At 46.9% G+C, this 12740-nt stretch overlaps 1 protein-coding gene across 1 annotated transcript in view; it reads right to left on the bottom strand.

The window, feature by feature from the left end:
- Positions 1–12740, bottom strand: part of LOC119436311 (amiloride-sensitive sodium channel subunit beta) — a 71811-nt gene that overhangs the window by 34296 nt on the left and 24775 nt on the right. The window contains exons 6-8 of the mRNA XM_037703126.2: positions 12659–12731; positions 10819–10946; positions 8462–8542 (exon numbers count right to left, since the gene is read on the bottom strand). Coding sequence (XP_037559054.2) covers positions 8462–8542; positions 10819–10946; positions 12659–12731 — 282 coding nt within the window. The remainder of the gene's footprint in view (positions 1–8461; positions 8543–10818; positions 10947–12658; positions 12732–12740) is intronic.

Here is a 12740-nt window from a genome sequence, read left to right on the forward strand (position 1 = left end):
AAAGAGCATGCGCAACGCAAGTGAAAGTAACCGCCGTGCGCGAGTAGCTGGCTATACGGTAAAGGAGGCGTGACGTGTAAACCAAAATACAACAGCGAAAAAGAAAAACAACCGCCATACACAGGGGGTCGCAAACCTTATATACAGAGCAACGAAGCGCTAAAAAATGGTGCGTCTTTCAAACATACACTCGGCATATTAAATGTGATTGAATTAGGCAACTTGGGACATGTTCCCGTCGCCATACATTTACGTCTTCGACCCTCGAAGAGTTAACGGCTATTGGTTATAAAGATGTAAAGATGCGATACCAATAAAAAAAAATTCTCATCAAGGCAAAGCACTTGGAAGCGCGTCGCGAGTAACACTATTTATGAACGCAAGCGTAGCTGAGTCTGAGCTCGTGTGATTCAATATTGCGGCGCCAGCGGGGTTGTCTCTATACCTTCATAAAATATAGGGATTTTAGTCGTGCTACTGGCAGCGCTTCCGGTTGCGCGCCTTCTTCGCAGCGGCTGCGTCCCATGTGGGTGTTTAGTTGCTGCGCTTTTGTTGCATCCTGCAGAAGTTCTTTCGGAGGTTTGAGTGTTAGGAGCTCGCGCTGGTCTGCGGAGGTGTGAAGCCTGGCATGTGTAGAGTATGTGATATGCTGATGTGTTCTGCACTGGGTTGACCAAGCGGCTACAAGTCGTCAGCTAAGCGCTACATTTAATGCGTAAAATTTCTTTGGCGAGTACCACAGGTACGTCATGCGAAAAGTGTAATGCCTCGTATCTGCACAAAAATGCGTAATTTGTGAACCTAAAATGTTTAATCATTACAATAATATAAATGTAGATGATTGATAGCTTTATAAGAGATAAGGAACAATTAAAAAAATTGATCCGAGGGAATACCCATAGCGATACATAGGGCTCCATAGAAAATGTATGGGGAAGCTTTTAGTAGGGGTGGGCCAACTTGTATTGTTGGCGTAGGAACGGCCGAGCAAGACGGGTATTGCCAGTCGCTCGGGCAAGTGGCCGAAAAAAGGGAAGATTTAGTTTTTTTTTTTTTTTTGACACGACCTTGACGCATGCCCCGAGAGTCCTTTCTAGGAACCCCTGTGTCTTCTCTGCCCCGCGTGTGCCTTGAGTGGGTTGATGAGACGGGAGGAGCCGAGTGCTTTCCGGAAACCCCGAAATACGCGATGTCTCTGTACCGTGTCCACATATTGTCAGAGAGTATGGCGCCGTGTGGCCGGCTGCCGCTGTTGCTTCTGTGCTTGTCAAAGGACCCAAGTGTGTGTGTGTATGTCTGTGTGGTGCAGTGCTGGGGCGCGATCTCTGACAGCGGGGGGGGGGGTATCACCCGTTCCCTCGCCCCTGATTAAAAGGGGCGCGGTCAAGACCTTTGGTGGAGTCATGAAATAATTAGGTGAACTGTCACCCATACCTGCCGTTCACCGACCTGGGAACTAGGGAAATGAGAGGCTATTTGAGCGCAGTTTTTTGTCCCTGCTAATCAGTCTAGAAGCTGAGCCTGTAATCTGCTGAGAAGCAGTCGAGGGGCTAGTGCCGTTCAGTATCGCCTTGGCCGCCTAGCCGCGTCGGAACTCCGAGTGACTAGTTGACGTACGAGACGACAAACCGTCTGCAAGGAAGCTCATGGTAGTTCACCTCAAGTTAGCCCAACCTGCTTGAGTGAAGTCGTCAGATCTAGACTCCCGGGCACGGTGTAAGAATAAGCACTCCCGGGAAACCCAGCCCAGCGATCGCATCCATCTCAACAAGATCGGCTCGCCGGCATTCTTCGGGAAAGCTCTGCGCGCCGACATCACGGTTTATGGACTTGCTGCTGCTGCCCGGCCACGCGTATGACATTGTTGGTTTTCTTTTGAACTTGTTTTCTTTTAAACCTTGTTTTAGTGAACTACTGCTAAGTGTATTCTTGTGTATTTGATCCGCGCCCTGTTTCGTTTTTATATCTACTGTTATAATTGCTCGTCATATTTCTTTGTCGTCATGATTGAGCTATATTAAGTTCAGGTGTGTTAGTTTTCTTGTGTTTGTTATTATTTTATTTTATTAATCTGTGTATCGTTGTCAGTCGATAAATATTTTTTTTCTTTTGTTTACTCCTGGCTCTGACTCTTTAACTGTGTTCGCTTGAGTACGGAACGACCAACCGGCTTGTATACCCCGTCGACGACTTCGCGCCGACGGCGAACGGGTGACAAGCCGTGACACAGTCTTAATTAGTCAACGTCTGAAATATAAATGGATTAAAAGTGTAAATCAGACAATTGTAGAGCAACACCAAAAACTCTCGATACAGCTTTCTGTTGCTCAATACGGGCTACATAAAAGTGTTTTTTCGAGCGTGAAATATTCCTGCGAATACACGCAAAGTGCCTCGAGCGGCCAGTCGCGCGGCAATTTTGCGTGTATTCGCGGGCTCCTTTCACGCTCGGAAAAACACTTTTATCTAGCGCGTATTGAGCAACAGAAAGTTGTATCGGGATTTTTTTTTTTATGTTGCTCTACAATCCTCTCATTGACACTTTTCATCTAACTATAATATTTGTGAAGTTGGTCATTTAAGACCAATTACGTTGATTATTTAATTGAGACTAATTAAGTATTTAGGCGGAACGCAAAAATATCTCCAAGCGACGGCAAAGAACGTTACCTTCGTTCTGTCTAGCTACGTGGCACTTGCTTATTTTTAAATATTGGTGCATGAGAGTTGGCAGACTTTGTATAGGATGTAAGGGAACTCTCCATTTGCAGATGGCCGAATAAACAATAATTTTTAAAGGTTTTTCATGCTATCCGGTAGATTACTTTTTTTTTGCTTCTTGTATTAGGTATCCTTCCTTTATCCCCCTCTCGCATAATCGATTATGAACTGTCTTATCTGGCAGGCACATCTAGTCACAATTAATGTCGGAGTAGCTTCGCAATATAGCCAGTTAGCATAGCTATTGAAATCGAAGCGTACGCGTTGCTGTGTATGAGTGACCGCTTCGTACTGCGCTTGCGAAGCGGTCACTCATAGTGAAAACTATGGACTCTCCTTATCTATTCTTCCCCTTTCCCCCTCCCCAAGTGTAGGGTAGCCAACTGGGCACGTCCTTGGTTAACCTACCTACATTTCCCTCTTCGTTTCTCTCTCTCTCTCTCTCTCTCTACGAAGGCAGCATAGCTTTTCAGTGGAATAATAATTCGACGCAGGCGAGCGAACGTGTGTGCAACTGCCGCGCCGCTGCAGCAGCAGCCGACGCGGGGCACGCGGCCAACCGATACCGGACTCGACCGCAGCGCCGTTAGTTCGCGCGACCACCGCGTGGGCCACATGCTTGCGCTGGCCAATATGCGGAGCTGCGACATAGTTGTAGTAACGTTGCGGATAACGGCGCTGGATTTTGGCTCAAGGTCACGTGAAGCTCGCCGAAAACAGGAGCTAAACGCATTTCATGCTTACAACGCTCGAATATTTCATGCACATTACCGGCAACGCTATGACGTTCTGCTGCGTGAGCATGGGGGATCACGTTAAACCGCGCGATTTACCGCACGTTAAAGTAACCCAAGTGATGTGAATTGATCAGTAGCCCCCCCCTCCCCTTCCCTCATTACGACGTGTCTTGTACTTGTGAGTTGTTAAACCCTAGCAGCAAAAACGAAAAAACGATAAAGAAAAACCGAACGGCATGCGGTGTCTCGCTCGATTTTTCTGACAACGCAGATAATTGGGCGAGTTGGTGGATCATATCAACCACACTTGTACAGGTACCCACAAAATAACTCGGAACGCCGGACCAGTGGCATTTCGCCGGCGGAGCGCGCCGGTGAAAAAGTAGTGCCAGGGTCTGCGCATGCGCGGTCTCCCTAGCAAGCTCGCCTCGCTCCCCAGTGCATCGAAATAAGTGTTGCCTTGCTCCAAAACAATAGCGTTGGGTGCCTTTAGCGTTGTCACAGAGGGTGAAAGGGGGGGGGGGGGGGGGGGCTATAAAGCGCTGTGTGCACGCGTGTGCACGCGATGGAGCGTAAGCTTTCGTGCCTGCGCGTTAATGGGCAGCGGCGCCTTTGAAAGCGAAAGGCTTAACTGGCTCATTAGTCGTGGAATGAGACCATTGTCGACAACACTTGCGGCAGCGAAAATCAGAAAGCGGCATACTACACCTCTACCATTCAATAAAGCATGTAACAGTGAATTAAGCACCAAGTAGCTAAAACTAATTAAGAGTACTTCAAGAGTCCCAAAGACTAATTAAAATTATTTAGGGTAATTAACAAAACCAGGAGACGTACATCACACGACGTCTTTATTAAAGTGTGCTAAATTGAATTACTAAGAATAATTACGATTAATTAAATGTATTTAAGGGTTGCGAACAGTAATAGAGACTACTTGACATCAATTCGAGACTCCGTGATAAGACTGCTCACGCCAGATTAAGACTAATTAAGAGTTCAAAAGAGTAGTACATACTAATTAGGATTAATTGATGACTCCGTAACAGCAAGTAAGAAAATAATTGAACCGAATAACGACCAATCAATAGTTATTTAATTAATTAACCAAAATAAACGAGCAATCGCAAATGAAATGACGTCAACGCATTAAGCTTTCACCGTCAAAGTCGTCTTAGCAATAAATAAGGGACCCCACTGAATTTTTTTATACGCATTTAACTCACACAGCTGAACACCCCCTTGATTAGCAACGTATCACCACACTGAACAAAAAATTGAATGTTTGCGCCAACCAACGCAGACACGCGATCAAATGTTGTACTCCCTACTATATATAGCTGCAGCGAAGCGGCCAGATTTCGTAAATAAATAGCGCACTATACGATGTTCATTGTGACTGCGAAGCATTGAAGAGAAGTTTATTATAGTGCAGCATGCATAAAATTAATTCCTGGGCTTGAAATTGGTGTGTTGGAATACGCCATCTGATGTCATATTGAAAACTTTCATTACTGCACGCAGTCATTCTTGTTCATTGTGACTGCGAAGCATTGAAGAGAAGTTTATTATAGTGCAGCATGCATAAAATTAATTCCTGGGCTTGAAATTGGTGTGTTGGAATACGCCATCTGATGTCATATTGAAAACTTTCATTACTGCACGCAGTCATTCTTGTTCATTGTGACTGCGAAGCATTGAAGAGAAGTTTATTATAGTGCAGCATGCATAAAATTAATTCCTGGGCTTGAAATTGGTGTGTTGGAATACGCCATCTGATGTCATTTTGAAAACTTTCATTACTGCACGCAGTCATTCTTGTTAAAGGAGCCGTCGTGTTACAGTCAAAGTTTTCATCTTATGCCCAAGTATAGTAAATGCGGCTCGGAATATAATAGCACAAGGACTAAAATACATTGCGCAACACGATAATCTGGTTTAAAAGTGCGCTACGGTGCTATTATGGGCGAGCCGTAACGCTCGCCCACATGAAAGATAAGCTATGAACTCATAGTTTCATTAGGCGAAATAATTAACACAGATATGCAAGACATTATGTATAATTAAAAGTAGAGCATGGTGAACTCACTGGTCACCACTCAGTTATAAACGCTCATGGATTCTATCCACGCAAGGTCGCAAGCTACCCAGAAATCATAATTATCTCTTAGAATGAATGCAGATTCCGACGAGAATACGCCCCAAGAATTACGTGTGCGTTGAAAGATTACACTGCATAGCGCGCTAACACGCTGCAGCCTACAGCCCCGAACCTTCCCCCCCCCCCCCCCCCCCTCCCAGATGTGTTGTCGCAGCGCTAAGAGGGACAAACCGCAAGTTTTTTGACGCAAGGCACTACCTATCTAGATGCACTAGGGAGCGAAGCTTGCTTGGTAGGGATTCCGCGCACGCGCAGAACAAGGCTGTATTTTTCCGAGGGTGTGCTGCGTCGACGAGCGGTCACCGGTCTGGCGTTCCGAGTTATTTTGTGGGCATGTGTACGTAACAAATTGTATGTACTTAATTATTTGTAATCAATTACATTTTTGTAATTTTATGATTTAACGATACTTCGTTTACTCGGTAACGGCCACTGTAATTAAATTACTTTCTTTTAATGAACAATTACATGTAACCAGTTACTTTATCGACGAGACAAGCTGAACAGGTGATACAGCTTTAATTTGAGGACCTGAACTTAGAGAAAGCTACAGTAGAACGCCCGCGATCGTGCCACACAACAGCCTCGCGAATGCGCATGTTCAGACAGACCAAACCATGGAGGACTCAGCATTTCTCTCCTCATTGAACCGGTGCTGGTATGTCTCCATAGCGAAGGCCACTTAGGACGTTATTGCCAGAAAATTACATACGGGCGATCTTTTGAGCTTTTCATTGGCCCAACGTCATACAATTTAGGCGCTTGACCCAGATGGTGAGTAACCACAATGGTGTGCGCAAGATCCGTATGCGTTACCACACCGCCCTATCCCCCAGCGCGCACATCGAGCGAACTGCATGGCTAGCTTCCCTGTCTTTTCCTCCCTTTTTCCTTCTTGAGCGAGTTTTCAGTGTCGCTGTTGTGTCTTTATAACAAAAACGAGGGACGATGACCGACGAAATTTTATTGCGAGAGCAATTATATGGACACACAGGCGCATTTCTGCCATCGTCGTCCCTGTGATGTTTCGTATAATGTCCAAGGGCGATAACATCGTCGCCGCGCGCCGTATGCTGTATGTGCGTGTGAAAGCGTGCAAGGTTGAGTCAATTTCGCGCGCGCGAGGGAAGAAGTGGGGAAGAAGCGCGTCGTTTTCCATCACGCGCAAGGCACCAGGGGGGGGGGGGGGAGGGGGGGGGGGGCTTAATTCTACTCCGGCGGTTGCTGCGTATGGCGCGGCTGCGCGGGCCCTATCTTGAAAGCGATCTGTGATGAGGACAGAATACTTACACCGAGTGCTGATAGCTTCGTGTGCGCTGTGTTTTCGCCGCTTAGTTCACGTTGAAGCGAGAGGCAGCACGAAGGTCAATTCGGTCGCTGCTGCTCCCATGCTTCTTCACGCCAGCGTTTTGACAGCGAGTTCCCGCAGTCATCGAGTGAGATGTGTTCATGTTTGCTTGTGCGCTCGTGACACCACGCTTGTTAACTTACTTATAGTAAGCGAATGTTAACAAGTTTATACAGCCGATAAAACTACTATCCTTACATCATATAGGTGTCTACTAATTTGCTATCGCAGTCGCTGCTTCGCCTTTCAGGCGAAACTGTGACTTTTTTAAAAGCAATTGTTAGTGCAGATTAGCATGGCATGAAGGGATGCAGAGAGCCCACTAAAAGTACCAGGCCAGCTTGTTCTGTTTACTCTATCTATGCAATGTTAATAAATGTTCGGAGGAAAAGACGTAGAAGTAATCGATTACTTTTGAGTAATTCCTGAATTACTTACGTCGGGTAGTAATTGGTAACTGTATAATTAATTACATTTTTGAATGAATAATTGTAATTTTTCTGTAACGTGTGCAATTCTGACCTCAACTGAAAGATTTTGTACTGACAGCACAGGATAAAATGCAGCGCTGAAATACACGTGACAAGGAATGAAAACTACAGATTTTACTCGAGCACTCAATTGGCTCAGAACTCCATTCCATGGTCAATGTTTTTTTTTTTTTTTTTTTTTTTTTTTTTTTTTTTTGCACGGCATTGATTATGGGGAGAGATACATCGACAGATGTGCTGTGGTCTCGAGATTTCTCCTAAATGGGCTTGACTTCAGCACATCGCGAGTCTGGTCTGGAATCGCAAGATGCATTCTAAAGTGGCCAATGAAACGCTAACTAGAGAAACATCATTAATTAGCTAGTCGTACATGGCGATTTGTCGTAAAAGTAATATCTCCCTCGTAAAGTAATCCACCTGAACAGGCAGAACTGCGCTGTCTTCCGCGCTGTTTTTCGAGAATGTGTTCATATATAGTGCTTAGGTTTCAGCTGTCAAAAATTACTCCCCCCCCCCCCCTTCCCTTTCTTCGTTGTATAAAGCTATAGCCCTGATGTGGGCGTTCCTCTGCAAGTCACCTGCCACAATGCATCAATCCTGCCTGCTGAGTTACCAGATGCGGCGATATAATCTATAAATTGATTTTGTCATGCATATTCTGACGGTCTTAAATTTTTTTCTTTCGTGGGTCATTGAAGGTGTTTCTGTGATTTATTTTACTATATTTACGGAGAATTTCTTCATGCTATACCATTTCGCGACAGCAGTAAATTTCATTAATCTGTGCAGCGTTCTGCATGTTTAGCTTATTGGAGCTCTGTGAGACATGGGGAAGAAAAATGAAATAAAGCAAAAGGGTTATGGTTCGCGTCTATAGTGCAGGAAAGAAATAGGTTTGTGCACGAAACTAATTCCAGGCAGCTTTTGTACAAGTCAATGGATAGCTCTTGAAGTGCTCTGCAAAAAAAAAAAAAAAAAGGAAAGCAAAGAAAAAAAGACTTACATGATTTGCAGCGGTAGTTTCCTACCGATATAGGTTAAGCAGAGTCTTAAACCAGGGTTGTCATATCCAAGAAATGACGCCCTACATGCGAAACACGACGGTATAGCTGTCTTTCACCACGGACTTTGTTGTCCATTTACATATTTCAGCTTTACAGATGCGATTACATGTGCAGTTCTTTGCTTTAATAGAAGCTTTGAGAATATCACTCATCTCAGCAGCTACGACAGCAGGTACAGAGGCTTCAAAAGGTGCCCATTTAGGCTAATAACTTTATTTTCTAACGCAATCGAGCATGCTGCATGTGATCCAAATGTGTGAATACACATGCGCACGAGATGACTGTGGTGGGAACGAATGCGTATAAGCAGAAATATGTAGTTTGTTCAGTAAAGGCTGAGACGCGATGCTCTGAGAGCTTTATTTCTGAAATTAATCAGCACTTTTTTCCCTTTTTATGTCCTTCGCAGTAAGCGAATTGCATGCGTCTCACCGTTTCTACCAAGCCTATAGATAACATGAGTGGAGCCATCTTTTGACACCTTTCTAAAAATCGCCTCCAATCTGTTAACTACGCCTTGTTCCGTGTATTCCATGTCCATGTTCCATGTCAAAGCAATGCCCTTTCTTTTACCGTTCTCCGGAACATCGCAACGATCCCCTTATTCGTCCACAGTCCTGATGGGGCACTCTTGGACGTCTTCTTTATTTTACCTTCTTTATTGTTACCTGTTATTGCGATAACAATTATATGGACACTCCAAGCGGATTTCTGCCGTCGTCGTCGCCGTGAGATTCCGTATAACGTCCAAGGGCGATAGAACCGTCGCCGCGCGCCGTATGCTGTATGTGGGAGGGACGCGCGCTTTCACGGAGAGCAAACGCACGGCGGTTAGCAAACGCGACGTCTCCGTCGCGCGAAAGGCCGTGGGGGGATGGAAGCGAGGGAGGGGGGGGCGCCGTTGTGCTCCGGAACCTAAGGCTTATTGGAACCAACTAGCAAACGCGACGTCTCCGTCGCGCGAAAGGCCGTGCGGGGATGGAAGCGAGGGAGGGGGGGGGCGCCGTTGTGCTCCGGAACCTAAGGCTTACTGGAACCAACTAGCAAACGCGACGTCTCCGTCGCGCGAAAGGCCGTGGGGGAATGGAAGCGAGGGAGGGGGGGGGGCGCCGTTGTGCTCCGGAACCTAAGGCTTACTGGAACCAACTAGCAAACGCGACGTCTCCGTCGCGCGAAAGGCCGTGGGGGAATGGAAGCGAGGGAGGGGGGGGCGCCGTTGTGCTCCGGAACCTAAGGCTTACTGGAACCAACTAGCAAACGCGACGTCTCCGTCGCGCGAAAGGCCGTGGGGGGATGGAAGCGAGGGAGGGGGGGGCGCCGTTGTGCTCCGGAACCTAAGGCTTATTGGAACCAACTAGCAAACGCGACGTCTCCGTCGCGCGAAAGGCCGTGCGGGGATGGAAGCGAGGGAGGGGGGGGGGCGCCGTTGTGCTCCGGAACCTAAGGCTTACTGGAACCAACTAGCAAACGCGACGTCTCCGTCGCGCGAAAGGCCGTGGGGGAATGGAAGCGAGGGAGGGGGGGGCGCCGTTGTGCTCCGGAACCTAAGGCTTACTGCAACCAACCAGCAAACGCGACGTCTCCGTCGCGCGAAAGGCCGTGGGGGAATGGAAGCGAGGGAGGGGGGGGGGCGCCGTTGTGCTCCGGAACCTAAGGCTTACTGGAACCAACTAGCAAACGCGACGTCTCCGTCGCGCGAAAGGCCGTGGGGGGATGGAAGCGAGGGAGGGGGGGCGCCGTTGTGCTCCGGAACCTAAGGCTTACTGGAACCAACTGCGCTTTTAGCGACCCGGCGCAAGGGAATCTGGCGATTCAATCTCGCGTGCGAAAGGAGGAAAGTGGGGATCGGTGCAGGAGGGAGGGGGTGCGGCTTCTACTCTGCCAGCAACTGCGCACTTGTACTTTGCGCTGCTGAGAGCGGTCGCGCGCACCGTATTGCTCACGCCAGCGTTATGACAGCGGTTGTCTGCGGTCATCGAGTGTGATCTATTCATGTTTGCTTGTGCGCGCTGACACCGTGCTTGTTAATTCAGTTATAAGTGAATGTGTCCAAGTTTATACAGCCGATAAAACTACTATCCTTACTACGTATATCTCTGCTAATTTGCTATCGCAATTGATGCTTCAGCTTTCGGGCGAAACTGCGACTTTTTCGTCCTGCCAACATGTCCCCAAATGGGTTAGTCACTATAAGGGGGGAAATACGCAGTAACCAGTTTATAGCAGACTGACGTATGATTACAGGGAATACGTGCCTTTACAGGGAACAGCTGTGCAGAAACTCAGCATTGCTTACTGTCGTTCCGTCAGTGAGCGCCGGTGAGAGGAACAAAAGTGCTTCTGGGCCTGGATAGCCAAGGTGGAAAGTGACAGTCCCAGCCAGATGCCAAGATAACCGCTCAGGTAGCCGAGGACCTCCACCCGCTGCACGATCGAGAGAGCAGTTGTGCCGAGACAACAATTTTAGGAAACAGAAAACCTGGCAGTGCGTGGGTGGCAGCGGGAATGCTTACGGTAGAAAGGCACTTTTGATATTCGCTTTGGCAGTTGGAGTTGTTGCCAAGCAACGTTCCCCGCGCACATGCACATAGCGCAGGGCCACGAATCCTTCATTCAAGAGTCCTTAAGAATTAATTAGTTCTTTCCACCGACTTCGTATGGTGAGCATGAATACCAAGACTATACCGAAAAGCTGCGAACACCACTATCATACTATTTTTGCCTGATGTGTCTGAAGTCGCGCACGTACGAAATACAGCTTTGCAATTTATTAACGTTTGGGTCTGGAAGCGACTTTCGTCAGAGTAAAAAAAAAAAAAAAAAAAAAAAAACATTCCGGCAGAAACCATCTCAGGATGGCTGTCAACGTTAATGCGATTAGAATTGAAACAATGTAGCGACGCACCGTATTGCCACCGCCGAAACGCGTCATGCATGAAGCGTGTACTGCAGCTGTGCTCCTCTCTCACGCTTCTTTCTGGACACATATACCCACATAACCATTAACCCAAGTCAGCGTCAAAGAGGTTCATTACCTTGGTTCTGTCAAGCTACGCGGCACTTTCATATTTTTAAAAATTTTGGCACAAGTTACGTGGGACACATGAATATACGACGCGGGTTCGATTCCGCCCAGCACCGAAATAATTTTAAAGGATATTTTTTTTTTCGGCGCATGCCAAGTGGTACATTTCCCAGTGACCCATATTGGCGTCAAAGAGATTCATTGAAATGCGGCATATAACCAGTACAAAAAAAAAAAAAAAGGTTCAAAAGGCACGCTTCAAACAAGATAGGTGTGCGGTCGCCGGGGATCTGACTACTGTACGTCGTATAGCTCTCATAAGTCTGTCTTGCACCGCATTAAAAATTTTTTCTCGTTTTTTTTTGTTGTTGTTGTTGAACAGCCTGTTAATAACATTAGCTGGGACACCCTATAAGTTATGACGTTTCGACCAGCAACTGCAAACGTTGGTCTCGACAGATATAGTATACGCGCGCGTGCACCACGGGCGACTTTGCACACTCATTTATCAAAGTAGCGTTTTTATACCTCGCATCTTTTTTTTTTTTTTTTTTTGCAATTTCGTGCACACTGAGGCCGATCGCGTACACTCAACACACCTCGAGTTTTCGGTTAGGCATCTACAAAGTGCATCAAGTCTGCCTATAATGATATAAATAAATGCGTGACCGATGGTGGGATCGAACCTGTCTTCCAGCACAGCAGCCCATTGATCTAACCATTAGGCCACGATTACTAACGCTACTCGTGAGATCATGAAACGCACGCGCCAGATGAGATAACGATTGCGTGACCGTGATGCATATCTGTATATGGTACCGGGTGAAATTAGTGAATGCGCCATTTTCAAAACAACGCCCGAGGCACATGCATATCAGAGTTTGCCACGAATATTTGTGCGCATTGCTTATTGCTCTACTGCGCTGCCTGTACGCACGGAAAGCTACGCGCCCACCTGTTAGCACTCTTGAATCAGTGCTTATTATAGTACATACACATGCGGCGCATTTCTGTGAACTATATATCAGCGGCCACGATATAAGGTATAAGCTGTCGCCGTGCGCCGCAAAACGTGGAAGCAAAGAGAGACACAAATAAGACAAACACTCACGGTGATCACTGGAACGTACTGGACCACTTGCATCACGTCAGAGCTGAACTTGACTTCGAGGCCGACTCTGTTCCTGAAAGTA

This window comes from Dermacentor silvarum, chromosome 1 (assembly GCF_013339745.2).
Source record: "Dermacentor silvarum isolate Dsil-2018 chromosome 1, BIME_Dsil_1.4, whole genome shotgun sequence".
Classification (NCBI taxonomy): domain Eukaryota; kingdom Metazoa; phylum Arthropoda; class Arachnida; order Ixodida; family Ixodidae; genus Dermacentor; species Dermacentor silvarum.